Source organism: Aquila chrysaetos, chromosome 11, assembly GCF_900496995.4.
Source record: "Aquila chrysaetos chrysaetos chromosome 11, bAquChr1.4, whole genome shotgun sequence".
Lineage (NCBI taxonomy): Eukaryota > Metazoa > Chordata > Aves > Accipitriformes > Accipitridae > Aquila > Aquila chrysaetos.
This window is the reverse complement of record NC_044014.1, coordinates 20,689,661-20,714,265: the sequence shown is the minus strand read 5'-3', so window position 1 is coordinate 20,714,265 and position 24,605 is coordinate 20,689,661. Positions and strand designations below refer to the sequence as shown.

Genomic DNA, 24,605 nt, shown 5'->3' with positions numbered 1-24,605 from the left:
CATTACTTCTACATCCAGAAGTGTTTCTGGAAGGCTGCAGATCTCTGAACTGTTTGTGCCGAGGTAATGAGCACATTCATAACCGAAGCATTTCAGTGATGAACATTTTAATGTTTCACTACAGTAACAGAATAGATAAAACACGTTTTGTATTGTAGCTCTGACCATCAGAGTAACAGAACTGCTCCTTCCCTCACTTGCATAAGTTTTATATACCTCTGTTTAAATAGTCTGACACTGTTGAGCAGCAAAATAACAACTGTTACCTGATTTTTTGAAAAGTTTCTCCAAGACATAATCATCATTTTTCTTTGAGTCTTCCTCCTTCTCTTCACTGTTCTCCCTTCTGTATCGCTTTTGTTTCACTAGATGAGGAACGCGCTCTCCTTCAAATTTGGCATCTTTGTGATGCTTCTTCTTAGACTTATCTTTGTGGCTCTCGTGTGACAGCATATCCACCCTGTGCTTTGTTTTTGAGGTACATTTATAATGATTATTATCTAATTGCCCATCTTCAGTTTTAGCAACCTGCTTTTCCCAAGAGCCAGCTGCACCACATGTAACGCTAAAATCTCCCTTCACATTTGCATTAGCTGCTCCACGTACTTCATCAGCCACCATGGCGTTCAGACATTTGGCATTCTCTGAAGACCCTGCATCATCTGGCAATGACTGGAATATAGATTTGTCAGCTCTTTCCAAGCTTTCCTCCTTGCTTTTATTCAATGAATTTATATTAGTAGCAGCTTGTACATTATCTTTTGCATAGCTATTTTGGTCAAAGGCTTCCAAATTCCCTTTGGTTTCCTCACTTGTGTCTATTGCTTTAGAAGAAGAATTTGTCATGCGGGTGGTCGAGTAGGAATTGGATGACTTGCTGTACTTTGGTGAGCTGCTTTCTGTAAGATGGAGATCACCTTTAGAAGTGTCATTATCAGGTGGCTTTTCAAGTTTCTGTTTCAGTTGGTGTTTTGGGACTTGAACATCTGAACCAGTACCTGAGGGATGAATGAAATTAGTATCCATTTATCAAACACTTCAAACATTTTTTCTTTTAAACAAAGAGAAAAATGTGTACCTGCAAAAATTGCACTTGTTTCTGTCCCCTGAGACACATCTGGGCTGCTCAGAGTAAAAAGTTCATAAAGGTCATTGGATTTGAAAAAGCGCCTCTGCTTAGGGTCTTTCAGCACTCTGTTCGTTAAAAACTGTTTGAAGATTTGTCTAAAAATGAAAAAAAAGTACTTTGTGCATGAAACAATGTCTAGCTATGTTTAAGTACTGAATACAGTACTTAAACAGAAAACTGTATAAGCACAAATGTTACCCTGCAGAACAACTAAGCAGTGGGAAGATGATGTTAGTTTCCAAAAGACAATCTTGAGTTAGTAACTTTCAAACAACCAAATTGTTAAACACAGGGTTTTATTGTTTTGCAACAACCCCATAACACAACAGGTAACCACCATCCTGAAATGTCCTATGGGGCATCCCTTAACTAAGCAATAAATAACTTCACAGCTAGAATTTTTTTTGTCCATTAAAATTGAAAAGCTTGCATATGTTACAATAAAACTATCAGAAAGCTCCTGAAAGAAAAACAAGAGCTTGTTAAAATTACAACATTTTAATGGTCAATTGGTAGGAGGAATCAAAAGCAGCAGAGCAGCTCAGTCCGATGGTGATGACTGGATGACAATCACTGAAAAGGGAAATCAGATTTGTGGTTGAGAGGAAGGGAATAAAAGCCCATCTGCAGAAGACTGAAAGGAACAAATCTGGAGGAGAACTAAGCTGCAAAAAGTCTTCTAGCATTGGTAAATCTACTTCTATGCCATGTTTGTACTACATAGCTTTTGATTTCAAGTTCTACGCACTATTTTCACGTACAAAAAATACATCCCTAAATAAAGCTGGAAATCAGTTCTCAAGAAGTGTTTTTATCATGGTTTTGGCTCTGCTGGCATTAAGCAGGGAAAGTATTTTTAAATCCAGTTGACAAAAACTAAGTTTAAACTTAGGTGCCAGCTACTGTAGTGCACCCATCAGATGACTTTAAAGTTTTTAAGAATTAACTGAGCTTCATAGCTTCTTGCAAGGATGATCACATACTTGCAGGAAAGAAAACACAGGCAAAGAGAAAAGGCAACTTGCTCAAAGATCAAAGCCCATTGCACTGTTCAGGAAATAAATGAATTTCTGATGGCTGCCCTGACCCTCAGAGCCCACTTCCTTGATGTGGTCAGTGTTGTTCAAACAGAAGTATGCCAGAGGGATGCAAGCCAACCAACAGCGGATGCTTTGTGTCCATGTGGTAAAATAGATTTAAAAAGGCACTCAATAAGTGCGGGTATTTCATTATTTAGAGCTTTTCATTCATCTGCATTTTCAAAGGGGATATTCCAGTTCTGAAGAGTAATGCCTGGACAGAGGATTCCCATGTACGTTCACTTGGAATTCATGTCAGTGAACCTAACTACTGAGAAAGCTGAATGGGAAAGTAAAACAAAAAGATTTCACTGATTTCAAAATACAAGCACTTCAAGGCTTTAGCTACATTTTGGAATAAATAACGTGAATATGACTGGTGGTTCTTGGGTTTTAATTCTCTCACTTTGGAAAGATTTGGGAATAAAATCAAATTGGGTTTGCAGAGTAGTAAATGGATGTATGTACCACATACATCTTTATATATCCTAAGGACAATATAAAGAACTTGTTGATTTCAATTTGCATTTCAGACTTGTTGAGTCTCATGTTCTGAGTAAGGGGCTCATTTTTTCCTGTCTATGCCTCATACTCTCTCATTTACAGTGAATTCTGGATGTACTGGACACAGCTGCTGGAACAGACTGATGAGGTATGTTTAGCACGTGGGTCTTGGAGCTAGAGAGGCAGCAGCACAGCCCTGCAGCTGGGAGCCTACTATTAGATGAAGGTCCATTTCTCAGCAGAAATTTTTAAAAGTTTTCAGTGACTCGCCCATCATGACCAAGATGGGGATTACAAGCCATATGTGCACATGCACAGGTATGTCGCTGCTACATACACCTCAGATTCGCTACAAATATTTTCTTGTGCATACTGCTTTATCCAACTGACCTGTGGTATATCTTCTCTTCAATAGTACCTGCAGTGAGAAGCCTATACACAGTCACCTGTTTCTTTTGGCCTATTCTCCAAGCACGTTCCCGAGCCTGGAACACAAAAGGTTTGGTTACCAGACATTAGCCTCTTAGACATGTGTTTGACAGAGAGCTATCGATACCACTGCTTCAAACCTAGTTTGGATATTTAACAAATAGTTCAAGAAGTTGCATAGCTGTGGTATTTCTACAGCATTAGGATAACTAACTCAGCAGGAGAGGAAAACAATTTATAAAGTTTACCTATGTAAAAAGAAAAGTTTCCAGTTGTACCAAGAAATCTATGCAATAAATCTCAAAAAATAAATTACATTAAAATTAAAACTCTTATCTAGGATATGTACTTTATATAGACTTATTCCAAAAGGGAACTATTTTACAATAGATCTTTAATATACGCATTTCCTTTGAACTTTTCTTCTTTTTCTTAACTGAAAGCTTTCCTATAAACATCTTGAACCAACAAGTAAAACATACCACTTGCAGATCTCAGAGCTATGTAGGATTTTCATCAAAAATAGTTTTTTCCTCTCAAACATATAAGCTGCATATACTGTTGAGGGATCTAATAAACCAGAGTCTCATCACACCATCAGATAAAGAACAACTTCTTCAAGGTATTGGCTTAACAGCAGCTTCTAAGGGTATAGCTACATATAATTATTTAGTGACAAAGCCAATTTAAGCAACACTTGCTCTCCTTTTCTTACCCTGCATTGCCACCATAAAGAGTCATGTGTGTTCAAGAGCTTGTACAGCTGTACTCTCCCTTCAGAAACATCTGGTTTGTTTGTTTATTTTTAAAAATCAGGCCATTTCAACTGTTTGTTTGGCTACACTCTAAACAGACTATATGAATTGACGATATTGAAGAGTGGTAAGGTATAACAGCATAAAGGGGATGTGGTGGGAACCACTTAAATTGGCTTTGCCACAAGAGTAATAATATGGAACTGCACCCTAAGTGACCATTGCTGGGAACAGCAACTTAGGGAAGAGCAACATAGTGCTTTAACACTATTTGAGGAGATAAATGTCATTCTGTCTTCAGTTTTATTTAAACTTAGCTGGTAAATGGAATGTAATGAACCAAACTCACCTGTGTGTCTGTACTAGGATTCCAATCAGGATCATAAATAATAACCCGGTCAGCACCAGTCAAGTTAACTCCAATGCCACCAACACGAGTTGTTAGAAGAAAAATAAATATGGACTTGTCCTATAACACAAAAAAGAATTTACTAAAGCAAGAATTACCAAAGTAGAATTATTGTTTTTTTTTTTTATTTCCTGGATTGTTTTATTATCAGCATTATTTGCAAAGATGCAAAGGGAGCCAAGAGAAGGAATGCATTTCCTTGTTTGCCTAATATCTCTTGACAAATAAGAGTAGTTTGATCTAAATTTCATTTACTGTTGTCCAATAAAATTTCTTTTTCCCCTTTTCAACTGCAGTTTTTTTCTTAGCAGAAAACCCAACTTAAGTGTGAAAAAAGTGATCACTTTTTTTCCCCTCTCACAAAGAAAGTGGTTTCATTTGATTGAAGTCCCCAGTTTTGTGTCTCAAACCTGTAGTATATTTAAAAACAGACCAAAAAGGAATGCAAGAACTCAACCATACTCACTAACAGGCATTCGTGTGTGGGATGCAACATCTCACCTCATTGTATCTTGCTATAAGGGGCTGTCTGGAAGCTATTGTTGTGGTGCCATCCATCCTGAGGTAGGAATAGTTTCTTTCGCTCACAAAGACTTCAAGTATCTGCAGCATCTGTTGTGATGGAAAAAATTTAATGAAATCCAGACATGAAGACTGAGCAACTGTCTGATCAAGTCATAAGAATTTCTGGTACTAACTGCAGTGCCAATCAAACAAACAAGATGATGACCAAAAACTTGTGAAACTTAAATAAGCAGAAAATTCATTAACTTATGTAATTGGGGGGAAAAAAAAAAATAGTAGTAGTTATTTCACTGCTGAATGCATGAGTGGAATGTTTGTGCTTGGTTTGGGAAGTCCAGAGCCACAGTCTCAAGACAATTAACCAGGTAAATGGTGCAGCATTCCAAGGGAATCCATGGAAGCAAGACAAAATCATGAATACATAGGGAAAACAAATGAAGGTCACTGTCTGTGCTACTGGCCCAAAGCACACAATTCTGAGAATTAGATATGCAGCACATGCACTAAACACAGCAAGCAAACTGACTACCGATTCTATCCTGAAACTACACAGTAGGGAGAATAAATACGTCACCACTGCTTCAGCCTGGTATTATATGGGTAGAACTGATACAAGGTTTGACCCAGTATAATGAATTTGGGCAAGACTGCCACAACACTGTGTCATTCCAGTAAAGCTTACTGAGCTTGGGAACTGGTCTCCAATTATTCCAAAGACATTAGTCATTTTTGGTATTTTTTTCAATAAGATGTTAATTTTCTGAGAAGGACACTACAAAAGGTGGTTCTAAATACAAGTCTTGTTGGGATACATACACACACATTTTTAGTTTTAGTAATAACTAAAACTAAAAACAATTAGCTCATCTTACCTGTCTTGACTGAGTAAAAAACAACACTCTGTGACCTTGCTTGTGCCATATTTTCAGCAAGGATTCTACCACTATCATTTTTCCAGAACGTTTCCAATATCCAAACTGATCTGCTTCCGCCACTTCAGCATCTGGCACACCCTTCAAAATCCTGGGGCCACCAGAGAAGAGGTCAGGGTGGTTGCAAATCTTTCTCAAAGCTACTAGTCCTGAGAAAATCTAAAGAACACAGGAGAAAAATACTTTTATTTTCATTTTCTTGACAAATACATTTGTCTGTATGGGTTGTGGTTAGAAAAATAATGGATTAATCCAGTAATCATCAAGAAGTTTGTTTTTAGTAGTGGTTTGCTCTTTAGAAAAGCCAATGGATGATAATACTCATTTCATGGAAAGTTTTAGGAAAAATCAGTACAAGAGAAGGTCAATGAAATTTTACATTCTTTTGAGCCTATTCTGGTGACAATGTTAAGAGCAATTTCCATTGCTGTTTCTGCAGCAATTTCCACATTAGCAAAAGTAGTCTTTAGCTGTAACTCACAGTCAAATTTTTCCTACTCAAAAGGAAAGATTCCACCAAGTTTGTTACTTGAAATTATTGTGTCCTTCCTTCCAACCCCCGCCATGTTAGCAGGTAACTTAAGACAGACCTTGAGGATAGCAAGTATACCCACCAGCATGCATGGTAACAAAGAACAGATGAGTAAACATATTTGAACAAACATATGAAGCTGAAAATTACCACTTTTGATGCCATGTTAGAAGGTTCTGTTCAGTTATTCATTCAACAAGATTACAAGTGTTACTTATTCTTCTGATATAATGGGCACTCATAAAAATGAACTAGCTTGAAACAGCAAATCCCTCAATCTTCTATCACTACAAGCTAGATGAGCCTGCTCATAATTTATGGTTTGTTTGTACGATGGGGTTTTTGTTTTTCAGCTGGGATTCACTGCTGTCATCACAAAACATCTAATAAAAGCATTGATGTTTACCGTTCAAAATTTTCAGAACTCTAGCAAATATGATAGCCCATTCTGTACATCTTAAGAGAAATTTCTGCAGATAGTCTTGTACAAGCCATCTCTTGAAGATCAAGCTCCTTAAAATAATTTTCACTGGGATAACTAAAATGGCTAGGCATTTGAAAAAACTTGGCCACTATACCTTTGCGAGATCTGGAAAAAATAAAAAAGTCAAAACAGTGATAAGGTCAACATCTGCTTCGTATGGCACTGCAATATACATGGCTGTACTGACCATACAACTAACTGGAGTCACTGGTGGTGGGGGCAGAAGGGATTTCACAGCTCACAAGACAAGGAAACATGGTAAATTACACATCATAACCAAGACATATTACATCTCCTCTTACAAACAATAGATCTGTATCCTGCAGGTAAAACGGGAGTGAAAAACATCCACTGCATGCATACAAAAGTCAAATGGACCAAATGTGTGCAATGTAGGAGTCACGGGAAATAGCAGACTTTTTACACAGGCAACAGCAGGCATTTGAAACTGTATTTCCATTACTGCTGTCAACCTGGTCACAGCAATTTCAACACTTATGTTGTAAGGATGGTGGCAAAAGGTGTTGAAGTGACTAGTATGACAGTAACAAGGATGCTTGCTATTTGCTCTGCTATACGTTAAGACTCTGTGAAATAATCAACTGTTGCATCACAAAGTTATCATACCTGAACTGTACTCTGAGGACAAATTACTCTTTTCCTTTGCTTCACTTTTGCAATTGTATAAAAGCATGCATATGGTAACCTGCAGCAGGTCATCCAACAAGCCATAATTTGTTCCCAAGATCACAAACATATTGCAAAGCTCATTCCATTACTATTTTTATCTGCTCATGCCGCTACATATGGATCACTAACTCTACATATTCCCTGGAATATTTCGGAGAAAAAAAAGCATACATCCACAAAAGTAGAACTGAGATCAGTGAGTTTGCTTCCCTTTCTGCTCAGAATCCAGACAGAAGAATGCAAAGGTCAGTCCATGACTTTATCCATCAAACTCTACCTGTCATTAACATTAAATAATGCCAACCTGCATGTCTCCATTGAGAATCTGGTAAACTTCTTTAGAGCTGATGAAATTTTGATAGACTTGACGCTGCTCATCTGTCAAACGGCAGAAGAGGACCTACCAAAGCAAGCAAATGAACAAATGAAACAAATTAACAGGTCAGGCTCAAGCCCAACCTGTAAACTCCAAATAGAGTGAATTTTTAAAGTTTTGCAATGTGCTACAATGAAGCTTCACAGATTTCTGACATACTGAAATACTAAGTTAAAAGATACTGCATAGAAAGAATTAAAAAACCTTAGAATTTTTAGAGAATGAACATAATCATTAAGATGTGTTTCATGAGTTTTTCTGTGCCCTTTCCCAGTTGTTATTTTTTCCCCTCAAATTGCTTTAGTTTTGGAAGTGCTGCCATTTTCCAGTTTTAATGAGGTAACTGTGCAATGTTAGCATTCTCTCAAAGCTATGTTTATAGGAAACACTCTCCATTGTGTGTCTGCTATGTCCCTTACAACTTGCAAATTCTTAGTACCTCATGGGAAGGTTAGCCTACGTAATCTGTTCTGTCATTAGCCTTTGAGTGTGAGCATATAATGCTTTTTCAGATGGTCTAATAGGCTAAAATGGAGCAAAATCACTTCCTTGCATCCTGCAAGGCACCCAACATTATGCCATAAGTCAAACTTATGTAATGCCCTGTGATCAATAAGAACAAAAATCAAATTTGTTTAATCTGTTTATGATTGCATTCTTTAGAGTAAGTAGCCCAGACTCTTTAAAGTATATAGAAATTCAAAATTTGTTTAAAAAAGATCATTAGACTGCACAGCAGAAACTGAGCATTGCCTACTCATTTATTATGTGCCTTTCAGCGCTATCTTACAAAGAAAGCATGTCTACTTCTTTTTTTAGGAAGAACAGGAAGAAAGATGGAAGAGAGGAAGAAAGACAGGAAGAAAGACTGAAGAGAGGACAGGAAAGCCTGAAGCACTGAAACCTGAGTGGCAGAAGAATCTAATAATGACTACTAGTGAGTATTTGTAGGAATTTCAGTGGTTTAAACAATCCTTTCAACCTCTACTTTGAATCAGAATGTTTCCTAAAAAGATATCTCACCTCTTTGTAGAGCAAACAAGTTTTTGATCAAAAGGCTAACATTTTGGAAATTTATTAGAATGTACAGGCCCAGCTAGCTTGCCATATGAACAACTGCCATCAAGTATTTCTCTACTATTTGCTGCCCAAATGAACCTTTTTAAAGGAGAAAACAATGTTAAAGTGTCCAAGAGATGCATCATAGGAAACACCGCACGGACAACTCATTTGTATGCACCTGTGACCTAGGAGGACAGTATTAAGCAGACCTGACTACACTTCATATATCCTTTGTTTTTTAGATGAGAGTGTACTTGTACAGACCCTGCAAGACTGTGACGATTTAATACTCAGAATGTAGGTGAAAGGAATATGCAGCTTGAACGCTCTACACCTTATCTTTAGTTAAAACAGCATTTCATCTACTATTAGCACAAATTATTTCCAAATGTCCATGAAAGATTGGATTTTGGGGAACGAGAGGGCTCAGATCTAATAGTAAAGATAAGCAAACCTGTTCATTTTTATCTGGAAGTGAAAGGCTCATTTTTACATCAGCCTTCATTCTTCGCAGCAAGTAGGGGTTTATGGTGTCCCGTAACACACAGGCACATTTGTATGCAGTTTTTACCTGAAAAAGGAAGAAAAAGCAAAAGTTGTATTTTGGTTCTTGATATTAATTTTAGTAACAAGCAAAATTCCATATCTAGTAATAGGAAAATTCTAATAAAATTAGATTATTTATGAATCACAATCATCTACAGTTACATATTCAACACAACATGAATTGCAATAAAATTCATGTTAGACTTACTTTTTCAATGTTATTGTTGCTTTCTCAGACACCACTAACTTATCTTTCCTAATTTAGTGGACTTTACAAGAGATCAGAAATGAGGTATTTCTTTTAGAAACCAATCCAAGAAGTGAGTATAAACTTGCACAGAACCAAAATCCTCATGAAAAACTGCTAATACATATACTGAAGATCAAAAAACAAGCCTGCAGCAATGGTGGTTACTAGACAATAAGTGAAGATTAGTGCCCGCTTGAGACTATTAAAAAAATCGGTACAAGAAAATCCTCACGATCACAGAAACTAAAGGTCACTCTGGCCTTAAATGGAGCATATGGTTCTATAATGGGTAATGGATGTGTGAGATGGGTATTAACTGTACATAATGGCTAAAAATACCTTCATTTCTCTTAAAGCAAAACAAAGAATATAATAAATTATTGATGTGTAAAAAACAAATCGGCTGTCCAATTTACTAAAATTACTAAGCTTTAGACAGGGGAAGTACTTAAACTGAAGAAGAAAATAAAACTTTAGAAATGTATGTGTGCAAAACATTACAAGAATATTTAAAAGGATACAAGTTTATTAGCATTTATATGAAACTTAGTCTGCAGATTATTATGCAGACAATTTATCTATCAGCTAATTTGAAAAATGTTTAAGAACTCATAAATACTGAGAACCACAACTACAAAGATTAATAGACATACTTATTCAAAATAATATTCCCAATAATTTTTGCTTTCAAAATTAAATAGTTTATCTACTTTCAGACTTCCAATACGTACTCTAGCTTTTTAAAATGAAAACGGTTTTCAGTTCGGATTTAAGGATTCCTCTATTGCATAATTTGCCAAAGCTTGATATCAAACAGGAAAGTTTTATTTAAATACATCAAAACACAAGATGTATTTTATATACACTTCCCACTGTAATTTGCTTATCTTTACATCAAAGAATAATTCTAATGATTTAAACTTTTGACAAGAAAGCCTTGTGTATAAGCTATACCCCTGTATAAACAAAATGGTCTCATTTAGTTGAACAGTTCTTTCCACAAACGCAGCAGTAAAACACACATGCACCTCTCTTTTGAGTTAAGTGTCTAGAACATACAGCATGAAGTACATTTAAAAGTCAGTTTAGAAACAACGTAACAGTTTCCTTCAAGGAAAGTGATATTTTTGAGGCATTTACCTGGACAGGAGAGGCATTAGAATATCCTCCCATGGTTATTGGAACAGAAAATTGCTCCATGAACACAGGCAGTGTTCCCAATTTCCCTGGGAATACAAAGTCAAAGAGGGACCAGAGCTCCTTTAGGTTATTTTGCATAGGTGAGCCAGACAAGATGATTCGATGGGGTGTGCGGAACTATTAATAAAAACCACAAAACCAAAAGAAAGTTATTTTCACAGTTCATGGTGTAACCTGCCTCCTGCCTCAGAGTATATTCAATTTCACCATCAATGAATTCTCATTTTAAAATATGTGGCCTCATATTCCTGAAATAAACAGCTTTCTGCAATATATTGTCCATAAACTGTTAGCAGAAGATGAACACCAGCAATCTGACATTCATCCCAAATGGTAAATTACTACACAATTTAAAACTTCTGATTTTTTTCTCTACCATACTTCTGTAAATTTACTAAAGTAAGCTCATTAAAAATGTTAAGTAAATTAAATAGTCAAATACAGACCATTTTGATTTATGCTTCTGTTCTTTATTAATGGTCAAATGTGCATTTTTATGATAAAGTAATACAGGCTATTAGATTTTGGAACCTCCCCCCAGAGCGCTTAAAATATTTAATTTATTTTTTATAAAGTACCTGCTTGCATGCAAGTGTGACCGCGGCATTTGGATTTCGGATTTTGTGACCCTCATCCAGAATCACATAATGCCAGTCATAGCTGTGGATGTTATCCTGCATCAGTCGAATGTATGAATAAGATGTAATTAAAATTCCATGGCATGAAGCAATTTCATGAATTAGTTTCACCTAAAAGCAAAAGGTGCATGTTGTCAGTAACAGTGAGACAGAAAACTCAGACCTACTGAACTACAGGTTTGCTGTCCAAGGTACATACAAAAAGTTTTGAAAAAGCAGATATATAATTTAGTTTGCAAAGAAAATAAATATAGGCAAGATTTTGATTACATGATTCTTAGCTCATCTGTAAAAGAATGAAACACTTGAATACTGTGTTATAACAGATCAGAATTTGACCTGAAGACTGGTCAGAAGGAAACAGTGGGTTTTATTTATTTATTTATTTTTTTAAAGGCAATGTCTGAAAAAACAAACATTACATTTGATTAAAGTTCTCCTATATTCACTTCACAAACCTAGCTTTGTGTACTGCATGCAAGATCTAGAACGTCAGAGAAAATTAAACAAGTGAAAAACTGAAAAACAATCACAAAATCTGTTTGGTTAATCCTAAATTCTGTCCAACCTCTCTCATTAATAGGATTAATATATTTGTGAGTAATCTTCAAATTTTGTGCTTCTCTTGTAAGCTACATCCTTTCCCCAAGTTTTTACTAGCCTTTATAGCTGTAGATTATGTAGGGCAGGGACCATCTATGTCACCTTCCAAGCATTCATAGTATTCAAGACTCATCTTTCTTGCATTTATCCTCCACATATGAATCTAGAAGACTTAAACAGAAGATGATGGGCTGGGAGGCAATTCTGGATGAAACAAAAATACCCAATGTAAAAGAAAAAAAAGTAGAACCACCACAGAATTTGCTAAAGGAAAGACAAAACTCTTATTACTAGAAGTACCTTAAAAAAACCACACCAAACAACCCAACAAAAACAAAAGGGAAAAATCCATCTCAAAGACTCGGATGGTGTTAAAAGTCCATGATCTCTTATTATAAAATTTCTTGCTCAGACATACCCAAGATTCAAAAAGCTCTTCTGTGTTTAACTGTCCAAGAACTTCTACTTTCTGATTATCACCTCCTGATAAAACCATGACACATTATTTAATGTTGACATCATGATTCTCAAGAGAATATGTAATCTTTAGAACAATTTGTATTACAGACAGAGTAGGATTTCTAGGCAGATGTGGACATCCAAAGCTTAATTCTACCTGGCACACTGCCCACAGTCTGCAACCGTGTCCTAGAATCTCAGCAATGGCCTATCATAGAATATTGTAGACATCTCTACCCAAACACTTAAGACAAATCATCTCGGGCGATTTCAAATTAAAAGCTTGTAAAATATGTAACCTCTCCTAGTTTTTGCAATTAATAGGGTATGTCTGCAATTAGCCTGACTTACAGAATGTTACACTGTTGTCATTAAAAGATGTTTTGTGAAAGTGCTGCTGTTATTATGGAGGCTCAAGAGACCAATCCCTCCTAGAGGGCAAACAGTGGACTAGTAGAAAACAACAGCCATAAATCACATTGTCAGGTAGCAGAGAGAACAGAAGTGAAACACAGGCACATGAAGGCCATTCACTGTAAACACACCACAGCAGAATCCTAGTCAGGATTTACTGAACCTGTAATTAATTAAAGTTTCCTTCAAGCTAAATTTTTAATAAACAAGGATTTGTGCTGACAATGAAGAAATACAACAGCACAATTTTATCAACTCACACTACAACACTTATTAACTCTCATTTTACTGCATTGGGTACTTTCTCAGAGGTTGCCTTTGCTTTAGTTGCAGCTCTTGGAATGATTTTAAATATTTAAAAATACGATAACAGATTTAATATCGGATACATACTGTTTTGAGGCTGTGGCATTTCAAAATTTATGCTATTTTATCATGTATTCTTTAATTCACAATTCCTGTTTGGTTAGATTCAGGCATGTTTAATTTAATTTTTTTTTCCCCTCAGGAAATACACTTCAATGAAATATTTCAGGGCATATGCTGTTAAACTAAAAAAAACAAACACCCCCGCCCCCCCCCAAAACAGCTTAAGAGAGACAAATCCTACCAATGCCAAAAGATTACACAGCAGTTACCCAGCTTTGAAATTTTGAACTCTGGCCTTTAAATGATGCTAATGAATAGAGGAACATGTGAGTAGATCGAGTAATTCTGATCTTGTAGTTCTGTTCAGCACAGTATTTCAGGGTTTTACAATTCAAAGACAGTATTTTCTCCTAACTTAGGGTGATAAGTTGATTGCATTGCATTGTCTTCACTGGGACACATGCAATGTATGAAGACTGGAAGATTTTTGGCAAGCACCATTTCTTAAGGCTAAAACATTTATGATTTATTCTAAGGACACACCTCTAAGCAAGTGTTTTTTTCCTGTTGGTACCTCGCTGTAGCTACAAGTTTGTTTCTGAAGCTACAAAAACAGGAAAATTTTTTTTGACTGATGCTTACAGAAATAAGATTTATCTTTTTTAGTACAAAGTAGTGTTTTAAAAAATATTTAAGAGTAAGACCTGAACTCTTCTATAATATTATGTATTAAAAATGGTAATTTTCTTAAACAGAAATGTGTATGTTAAGACTGAACTTAAAGAACTAGATGAGTGATAAACCTTTAAGGCAAGTGTGAACTTAGAGATAGTATCTAGTCACTTACTCAACCATACATCACTTGTGAATCAAAAATGCATTCTTCAGCAGGCTTATCACTATCTCATAACCAACCATTAAGCCCAGAGATCCATAAATTCAACCTGCAAAACCTCTTTATTATTTCCCTGCCCCCAACAAAACAATCTAAATGGCACCATGAAGAGGCTTCAAAAGAACACATTACAATGTTTAATAATGTAAAAGTTGCAATAAAAAGAGCTAAAGCACTTACTACATATTTAACAAGAATGCTACTTCTTGTGGCATGATACTGAGTTTATCTGAGTTTGGTCCTTAACTCAGAAATAGAGCCTTTGGCTAAAATAGAGGTTCCATATGCAGTCATGCCAGTAACTGCAACCTCTGCAGCTTATTTTCTTTACATGTAGATTGCGTACTCTACTGTAGTGTGAGGGCAGAATGTCTAAAATCTCCGAAGTGCAAAGTCATCTTCAAATAGATGATTCTACAGGCGCAAGCATCATGAACTGACAATTAGTTTTGAGGGCTGCATTGTGTGTCCAGCATTTGACTGGAATAAGGGAATGTAACGTTACGGCTTTACAAATGGTATGTGATTAACCACCAGAAAGAATGGTTAAACTCAGTGATACTTGTTCTAAAGATCAAGAAATTGAAAGTTCAGCCTTGATCTTAAAAAATACAGCCTCCTTCCATATACGATATGCTAAACCAAGATAACCAAAGTTCACGTTGCCTCTTACATTCTGTGATATACGAGTGCTCATGTGCCATGAGAAGTTTTGAAACAACAGGACAAGCTCTTTGTACAAAAGGCTTTTTTTTCCCTACACTTACAGAGCTTTCTTCCCCTTATCTTCTGTTCTATACCACAAATAAAACAGTGTTTATGATACACTACATTAGATTTACTACTTTATTTTCTCTCATCCTTAGAAGTCTCAGATCACTTGATATTTACAAGTCACTTTAAGCTACATCAGAATTGAGTATAAACCATAGTAGGAGGTTAATAGCATAAGACAGCACCACTGGACATATTTAGTCACAAATGCTGTGCCTTATTCAAACTGAAAGCTGACTTCAAGGGGAAGACTACTACTTAAATCTGGTTCTTCCTACTGCTTCCAACTTAAGCATGTTTATCATCATAGAAGAACCACATGATCTTCTGTGAGCACAATTAATAATAAAAAAGAAAGTTTTACATTTCACCCAAATGCCTTAAACTAGCTCTAAATTCTTGGAAACCTATCCAACTTGCTATTGTGTCTTCCTTCCATCATCTAAAATATCACTCTGCTTTCCCTTGTGGATAGCTGAAGGCCTTTAAACTGTTATTCATATTTCAAGGGGTGAAACTGGAACTTTTCATTTCTCCCCCTTACTGCCAAAATTGTCTACCATTGTCATTTTAGCAAAGGAACGAAGTAGTCTCTCTTTTGAAGCTTCACATGCTAAAAAAACCCTACACAAATACTATAGCAGCAAAGATATCTTAGATAGGATATCTCAGGATGTCTCAATGACTCATCTGAAACAGGCTGACCAGATTTGCAGCCAATCTGGTGCTCACAATTCAGGCTGTTATTTCATAATATTGTGGAAAACCCTAAAGTTGCTGGCAAAGAAAACCAAAATGGACTGGGAAGAGAGGATATGCCAAGGTAATGATCGGTGAGCCTTTTACTTACCACAGTGCTCAGAAGTCCTTTTGTAATACTAAAAAAGTGTCACTAACCGAAACTATGTGCAAGGTATTGCCTAGTATCAATTTATGATAAAACAATTGGAACAGATGTCTTCCCCACTCTTCACTGTCAAGCAAATAGTTCTGTGGGCAAGTCTAAAGAACTGGGAGACAGGATCTTGCACTGATGCTTGGGTACCTTAGAAGGTGCAACAGAAAATACCTATTCATAAAAGCAAATAATTTCACCAGTGCTGAAAGATTTAGTATTTGCTAATATTTCAGGATTCCTGACAATGTTATGGCAATAATTACGTAGATCCATCTTACCTAAAAGAGCAACTTAAGTTTTATCAAATGAAACTTCAGCTGTTGTCTTTCTGCTATGAAATACCATCTTGCCTTATAGGACACCTGTCATTGCTTAACTCTTTTCCTCCAAAATTCTCCTTCATCAGTTTTAAGATTAATCTTTCTTTGTTCCTCAGAAATCCTTTGTCCCTCTTTCACAGGCCTGTATAGAGCAAGCTGCAATACTGTGTTTTACCATGAACAACCTGCTGGCCAACTACTGTGGGATAATGCATTCCTCAAAATCCATTAAGATCTTCACTGTCTGATGTCCAGTTAATTTCAGGGACAATTATGTTCTTCCACCAGTCCAGACCATTCTAACCTCTGTTAGCCCAGAGGCTGAAGTGACCTTTCTCACTCCAAAGCAGGTAACAACATTTAGTTCCCCAATCCTGTCTCCTGGCAAGTTAGCTGTCCAGCACAAAACTCTCATTTACTTCCTGATAAACCATGATACACTAACAGAACAACAGGTGAATCCTGGAATTGCCAGTTTAATTCCAAACAGGTCTGTGCAACATTGAGACCACAGGTGCCCAGAGACTTGGCTTTTGGCCATGTAAAATTAATCTCAATCACGGAACAAACATATGTTCTTATGCAGTCTAACGACAATTTTCTTATTTACTTCTTAAACTTATTTAAGTTTATGCCTTGTGCCAGAGCATAAGGGCAGAATGGTCCCTGGATGAGTATTATTAAGGTTAACATGTGCAAAAGCAGTCTCCTGTAATGCCATAGGTTATCAGAAGATGGAATTGTCACAAGATCAGATCAGCACTCATGTACTCATAGCAAGAATGTATATTGAAAACAAATTCTAGGCAGGAGAAAATCACCTGGCCTGTATTTTATGTGATATATTTTCAGTGCACAAGTGTTATTTATGCTAATAAATTAGTAGTAAACTTTTCTTGCAGGTATAAGGACAATTAGAATGTGAAAGTTTTGTTGGGGTTTTTTTGTGTTTGTTTTTTTTTTTTTTTTTTTTAACTTTAGTTTAGTCATGAGCTTGCTCTTCTCTGATTAAGAGGCATCTAGGAAAAAAAATGTGCAGAAGGTAAAGACCACATCAGCAGTGACACTTGTTTAAAGCATACTGTTGCAGCTCTCAGAAGATGAGGCATTAGAGCAGAATTAGAGAACTGAACCTATCTAAAGTGATCACATGGTATCCAAATTCTTTAAGTTGTTGAGTAGGCATTTGTGGGAGGACAACAGGAAGGTGAAGTCCTGAAAATCTGACTATTCCTGCAGATGGAAAAATTTGAGCCAGTCTGTCAAGTGCATTAATTAACAAATACCCCAAAATAAGCACACACAATTTAATTTAGGAAGACATGTGAGCATGTTATTGAGGTCAACAGACTTTTAGGGCTTGAAAACACACCAAGTTAATTGAACAACAGGAAGCTATTAGCACATTAGAGCATGCTATTCTTTTTTTGCCATGTACTGTAACTGCATCAATTACCTCAGAATACGTTTAATCAAGTGCAATTAAGCACCATATCATTTTAAAGTTATTACAAGAAATTCAATAAATATTTAAAGAGAAATTTAAAAATGCTTGGCCGAATCCTGAAAATCCATTTAAGCATCTGAAATATGAGGCCAAGGGAAAAGAAAAAACTAAGTTTTTCTTGTTTTGTTCCTGCAAGGTACCAAGGATTGAAACTTCAGACAAGTCAGGTTTGTCAACTTAAGAAATGGAGTAAGAACACACATATTAAGAGACTGGCCAAGAAAATTAAAAGACAGAAAAGGCAGTGCTTGAAAAAAAGAAAACCAACAAAGTAACACTGTCATTAAAGAAAATGAGACTAGGTGATATCAATTGACATACTGACCAACTGAAAAGAAATTGCCTGTGCAAGCAAGATGTATTAAATATTAGATCAATGACATACTGATGCACGGAAGTGCGAAGAAAGAATTCACCAGTACTGGAAGCATATATCTGGTGTACAAGCAGTCTAGTCACGAACTTCTAGCATGGACTACACTACAAGCAAAGCTCAAGCAAGAAACCTGTTACTAAGTTTTGTTCAGGCAACGCTAGTCTGTATCATAATATAAATGTACTCTGTGTCATCCCCTTTTTGTCCAGTTTCCTAACAAATCTATACAAGACAGTGAACTTTTTGTTCTTTTAAAACAATCAGAGAAAAAGCACAAGCCTGCACAGAAACATTCAGGAACAGGGGATTTTTTTGGTTTTTGACTAGCAGAAAAGAAAAAAAGAGAAGCTTCTGGAATTACAAAATGGATGTCAACCATTACCTTTTTGTTGGTATAAGAACCAGTTTCATGAAGAATGGCAACTCTAAATGGCGGCCACCAAGTGTGGAATTCTTTTACCCACTGATGCATCACAGTAGCTGGACAAACAATCACTGTTGGACCCAATCCCTGGTACCTAAAATAAAGTATTCAAGAAAAAAAAAAACATTTAACATGAAATAAATACTCCATATTAAGTGGCTTATTAAAATACACACATATTAAAATGATACACTTTATAGTTCAAGTGGAATATGAGCACTATGGAAATTAATTGGCACTGTTTTTCTGGAAGTCTGCTTTTTAAAGGAAGATGAAAGGTGTACTGCTGTAAGAACCCATCTACTGAACAGTTAATGGATGCATCTATCAAGATAAACACAGAAATAGAAAAGCTCCAAACAATAAGGCATAAGGGAACTTCCTCCTGTGGTAATACAAATCAGGTTTGGGTGACTGCTGTTTCTGTAAGAGAAAAGAAATCATTAACAAACAACTATTTTATTACTTCTATTAAAAAGAATGTGTAGCTGGAGTCTCACAAATGGACTTACACACAGGTGTTCTGCTTCATGTTGGTAATATACTGTACAATTATCAACATAATTTACGGATAAGACAAGGACTCTAAAGCAGCAGAATGTATCATCCATGGAGGCTGAGGTCTGAGCTGGGCTTAAACTGTCTCATAAGTTTCTTATTCATAATCATATGATTGTTTCTGAGAATTACTGAGGACATTTGAAACAAAGTCTTTCTGTATTAAGTTCAGAGCTACTCATAAGGTTAAGAAGAGAAAAATCTCTTGCACAGCAGCCGAACAAGAAACACTACCATCACAAACAGATACCAACAATCATACAGTAAATACACTAAGTAGTGGTTACTAGTAGCTATTTTTCAAATATATTTGCTCTTTAAAAAACAGAACAAAATGACTTTGCAAACAAAGGCAATAGCTACAGTTACCACAGTGATCTGTGTCTGGATGACTACGTACTATTCAAGTGGTAATAAATACACAATTGAAAAGATCACAGTATACATTCAAGATCATACACATATAGCAATAAATAAGGATTTCCCAGACACCAGCAATACCCTGCTTTAAAAAAACCTGTTAAAGCCTTCAGAAACTGCTGACATTAAGAAATAATATTCTTTATTAAAAGCTTATACATATGCAGAATAACAACCTGGATGTTACTAATCTCTTTCATTATGAAAAAATTCTATAAAACAACCTTACATAGACTAATTAAAAAAATCCCAGCAATCCAAGGGGAAGTTAGAAGTTGGAGATGCAAAAAATAGCTTAAAACTATGCTACAAATCCAAATAACCACTGCCACTGCTCTTAAAAATATCTATAGCAAAAAAGCCAACTTTCCCAGAACAGGTTAGTTTCTCATTCTTCATGGGCAGTAACAAGTTACCTCTATTTATTCCCCCGGTCTGTATCAAACAAGCTCACATGCTGGGTTTATCCATTCCCCCCACCCTCCCACCTCAGCTTACACAAAGAGTTCACACTTCCTTTGATCAATTTTCAGAAAATCTACTCCCTCTCCACTTGGTTGTGTGAAACCTCTTCTGTCTAGTCTGGCTCTAACCACTTTCCACGAGCCAACATTTTATTCTTCTCTTGAGAGCTTTTATTTATTTATATAAAAGAGCCATCTAACTTCTTCCAGTCTGCGCTGTTTCACAAAACTAAACAAAGCACTCACTCCTGCTTGCTACACTTAGGAGGCATCCTTCATTCTCCTGATCACTGCAACAGATTTGCTCTGCTGCCCATCCAATTTATATTTGTTTTCCTTGAACAAAGGTGACACTAATAACATTCCAAACCAAAGCCTTACTGGTGCCTTGCACCAAGATACTAATACTGCCCTGTTCCTACCCCAAATATATTGTCATAATGTATTCTGTCCCTTTTTCACAGTTGCATTGTACTAATAGCTTATGGTCAATATCATATATGATCAATATATCCAAATCTCTTTCTTCTTCTGTTGCTTCTGGTTTATAAAACCCAAATTCACAGCAAGTATCCTTTATTAGTTCTTATTTAATCGGATGCGATTAGAATTGCAAATAAGATCTATTCCTGCAACTTACTACCAAGAAAAAGGAAGCTGTAGTTATATTACATTTATAATCTTTAAGTACTCAGAAAATCAGCACAGGAAAACAATGTTGCATTATAACCAACTCTATTGCCAAGCACTGGCAAATCATGCCTTCAAAATTAAACTGAAATGACAACTAAATCCTAGTGAAAATAAAAGGACAGGGCAGCAAGAGCAATACAAATTTTCTGGGGTAATGGATTTTTATTTATGTAAGCGCCATGGAAATTAATCTCTCTGCCCCTCATAGCAGAGATTGAGCCTTAATGTTTAATGTGTATGATTATATCTCAGTATCTTGAAGTGCACAAATGAGTAAATAATCAGTGTATAAACTTTACGGCAGCGTTTCTCATCTGATCTTTCAAATAAATGAAGCAAGTGAACCTGTAGTGAAAGGTAACATCTTTGTTAAAAAAAATAATGTATTTGGAAAGAAGCAAACTTGTGGACCCCCAAGCTCTTCAACAGGTTTCAACAACAGATTTCAACCTAGATACAGGCTAGAGATGGGTTACTTGAAGTTTGCTGCTGCTTTTTTTTTTTTTTTCTTCTGAAGGGACCACTGGTCTGAAAGCTTATTCGCTTATTCCAACTATCTCAGCTTGTCTAATGAAAGACCTTTCCCTCTCTATAGATCTTGCTTCCCGTATATCCTTACACCACCATAGCTGCAACACTTCTACTGATACCTCACATGACATTTGGCTTTCTGCAGCTGTATGGCTCAGGAACTGTTAAAAGCGAGACAACATTTTAATTTTTGTAAACATTATACTCCATGTAACAAGTAGTTCCTTGCTTCAGCTAGTCTTCAGGCTCCTTCAAAATCAGAAAAACATTGGAATCAGAAGTGGTTTACAAAAGGAAATTTCTACTCCCTTTATTTTAAAGAACACTTTTCCAGAAAATTTCACTGATAGAAAATAAAGCTGAGTATTTTGAATATCAACAAAAGTGACCCTTTTGTGTTAATACTCAAGTGCCTCCAAATACAACAATCTTTGCAACTCTGCACAGGAACGACAGTATTATCTCCATTTTACAGAATGCCAGTTGAGGCTGGGAAGGCCCGCAGTGCCAGATTCATACAGTAGTACGCTAGCTCCATCTACACATCAAGGTAATTACATACGAGCTAGGCTGGAAGACATTTAAACATGCTGACAACACAACTATGTCCACTCTTAATGCCTGCTTCTCAGCTGGACTGACCAGAAGGTCTTCTGCTTACTAGACTATGTGGCTTTCAGATAGAAGCTAGTTAGATGGTGTTACTGCCTTCCTAGTTCAGACTGCGGATGGGCAAAATACTTGACTATGCGAACATCAAGTTGTTTAGACCCTCTGTCTTACAGCACACAAGCAAAATCAGAGTAAGTTTCACCAAAAAATTAAAACTTGTTTCCTCCCATGGAATTACTATCCTAGACTCAGTGACATGCACCAGCCACAAAATGAAACTGAACACATTATCTTACATGCAGAAAGAACATTGCTACTTAGGTGTGAAATTATATTTTGGCCTTTTCAAAGTTTTATTGTAGTTTCACTGCAGTATCTTAGGCTGTAACCGTGTAACAATGTCAAGAGATGTTCCTGAAGGATTTCCATCAACTCAGTGGTCCTCCAGCTGGGGCAGGGAACATACCTACACAAAATAATCTGTACAGTAGTATCCTTAAATCAGGCAGCGATAAAGTAAATCAACTGGCCTGATTGAGGGAGGACCTGGAGCTTTTCTATACAAAGGCTACAGCAGGAAGCAACTGAAGAAAAGACAGTAATATTTTCTCTTTAAAGCATTATTTTACAATTCATGTACATGCTGAACATAATTTAAATATACCTCTATATAAAGTTAATTATTTTTGTTTAGTATAGTACTATGGTATTTGCTTAATTGCATGTAGTAATTTACATCAGGTAAACAGGCCAACAGAACTAGAAAAATCAAGTATTATTCACGTGTGCATTTGTAAATCCAAGAACACTAAGAAGTATCTTTTCTGGTAATTTCACCTATGAAGAAGGAATTTTAAAGCATTGTTCAGTAACAATAAACCATAAAGGTCTTGTAATAAAGGCCAGTCACTCTAACATAGTTTTGAAAAGCAACAACAACAAAAAAAAAGCAGATGGAAATTCCTCAGTGTAAGTTATTGGTTTTACTATTACTACTCTTTCTTTGGCATGGATAATTCCCTGCCGATCAGAAACTCTAATTTTCATTGCAAATCAGCTTGCTACTTCCTGTAAAGCATTTACCTGGTGGCTTGCCAGAACAAATATTTTAATGTAAAATTTAATAAATGGAACTAAAGGTATTACATCTAATTTAAAATTCCATATTGTGTAAACTATTGATATTAATGTAATTGAGTTTGTAAACAATCCATTTGTGGAAGCTAACCTTAGACACCGTATTGACCCAAAATATCTAGTGCGGCTCATCTGCAAAATGAAGCATCAATGCCTGGAATTCATTAAAAGTGTTACATGTTTAATTTTTCCTGCCCTACAGCTCCATTGTCTCGTAAAATTTTTCCTTTGATGTCCCCCACTAAAAGAATTAAAGGAATATTGTAATTGAAATGTCATTAATAATTCACAGGACCCTCCTCCACCAGCAATACATCTGATGAAATATTAATTGAGCTCCACAGACTGACAGTCTGCAGAGGAGCACTTGCCTGTAATTTGAACCACGAGTCCTGATCTTGCTGTAGCTCAGACCTGCCAAGAAGGCAATTATCTGGATAGTCTTGCCCAATCCCATCTCATCTCCCAGAATTCCTCCAGCCTGCTGGCAGTGCAATTCCCAGAGCCACCTAACACCTGTTTGCTGGTACCTAAAACAAGGAAAAAGAAAATGGCAAATGTTTGATAATACAGATCATAACAGAAAGTACTCATGAATTAATCATTTGGCAAGGTTCTTACACTAGTTACAGTAACATGCTGGATTTGTGTTTTACATGAGTGCTGTATTTACTAAGTCATACATTTTTGATGGACTCAGACATTACATGTGACTTTCATTCTTTATGCAACACTAAACCATTTCTAATTAAACTGATAGTCATGGTAATTAGAGGGTATTTTATTTCATGTATATTTTAAGTGTTAAAAGCAACTTGGAAAGCTACTCTAACAAAGCATTATCTTTTCAGAAGAGACGACATGTAAGGGTCTAGTAAATTATATTATTTGGAACATATGCCTTGAACTGAAGGAAAAGTTTGACTTGTAAGAGGTACACACTTTATACTCCACTGTGAAAACTGATCACATCTGCCAAAGCATGCTTTCTTTTTACATAAATCCATTTAATAACATTTAGTCTCTTTCAATGAAGAAAAAAGTCAACAAGGCAAAATGTTTTGGAAGGCAAAACAACAGAAACTATTCCAGTGAATGGGATGCAGCGGAGCATTATTACATGAGAGTATCAGGGCAGTTTCTACTCCCAGTCATTCACCGGAAATTGTATAAGCAACAATATAAAATACATTCTAATTAGAAGAAGTAGACTAGAAAGCAAGGCTTACGATGGCAAGCTAAAAAGGTGGAGGTAAGATGCTGGACTGAGAATCACTTTAGGACATGCTTTTTTATAATGATATAAAATAGTGAGACCAGTAGGAATAACACACCACATGTGTGGGTTAAATTGAAAACAGAACAAAGAAATGAAGAAACAGTATATTTAAATTGCATTTTAATCAAAATAAAATACATGTTTCAGCACTTCTGTGTCTTGTAACTTGGAGGAAGAACAAGGTTACTGATATCATTTTCCTGATGGCATGCATTCCTGGAGTGCAGAGCACAGCAAAGAGCAAAACATTTTTTTTTTTTTGTGAAGTATGGATTGTTCATTTCAGGGCACTGTCTTGTGTGCATTTCAAAATCCTGTTTCATTCTTTGAAC

The 24,605-nt window shown here is 36.1% G+C and overlaps 1 protein-coding gene across 6 annotated transcripts in view; it reads right to left on the bottom strand.

The window, feature by feature from the left end:
* The window catches only part of ERCC6 (ERCC excision repair 6, chromatin remodeling factor), a 50,060-nt gene that overhangs the window by 3,985 nt on the left and 21,470 nt on the right, over positions 1-24,605 (bottom strand). For all 6 annotated transcript variants that reach the window (XM_030030318.2, XM_030030317.2, XM_030030321.2 and 3 more), the window contains 12 exons: positions 23,366-23,524; positions 18,538-18,673; positions 11,481-11,651; positions 10,843-11,019; positions 9,361-9,477; positions 7,773-7,868; positions 5,703-5,921; positions 4,807-4,917; positions 4,246-4,365; positions 3,103-3,197; positions 1,079-1,224; positions 267-998 (listed from right to left, as the gene is read on the bottom strand). In XM_030030318.2, coding sequence (XP_029886178.1) covers positions 267-998; positions 1,079-1,224; positions 3,103-3,197; positions 4,246-4,365; positions 4,807-4,917; positions 5,703-5,921; positions 7,773-7,868; positions 9,361-9,477; positions 10,843-11,019; positions 11,481-11,651; positions 18,538-18,673; positions 23,366-23,524 — 2,279 coding nt within the window. The remainder of the gene's footprint in view (positions 1-266; positions 999-1,078; positions 1,225-3,102; positions 3,198-4,245; positions 4,366-4,806; positions 4,918-5,702; positions 5,922-7,772; positions 7,869-9,360; positions 9,478-10,842; positions 11,020-11,480; positions 11,652-18,537; positions 18,674-23,365; positions 23,525-24,605) is intronic.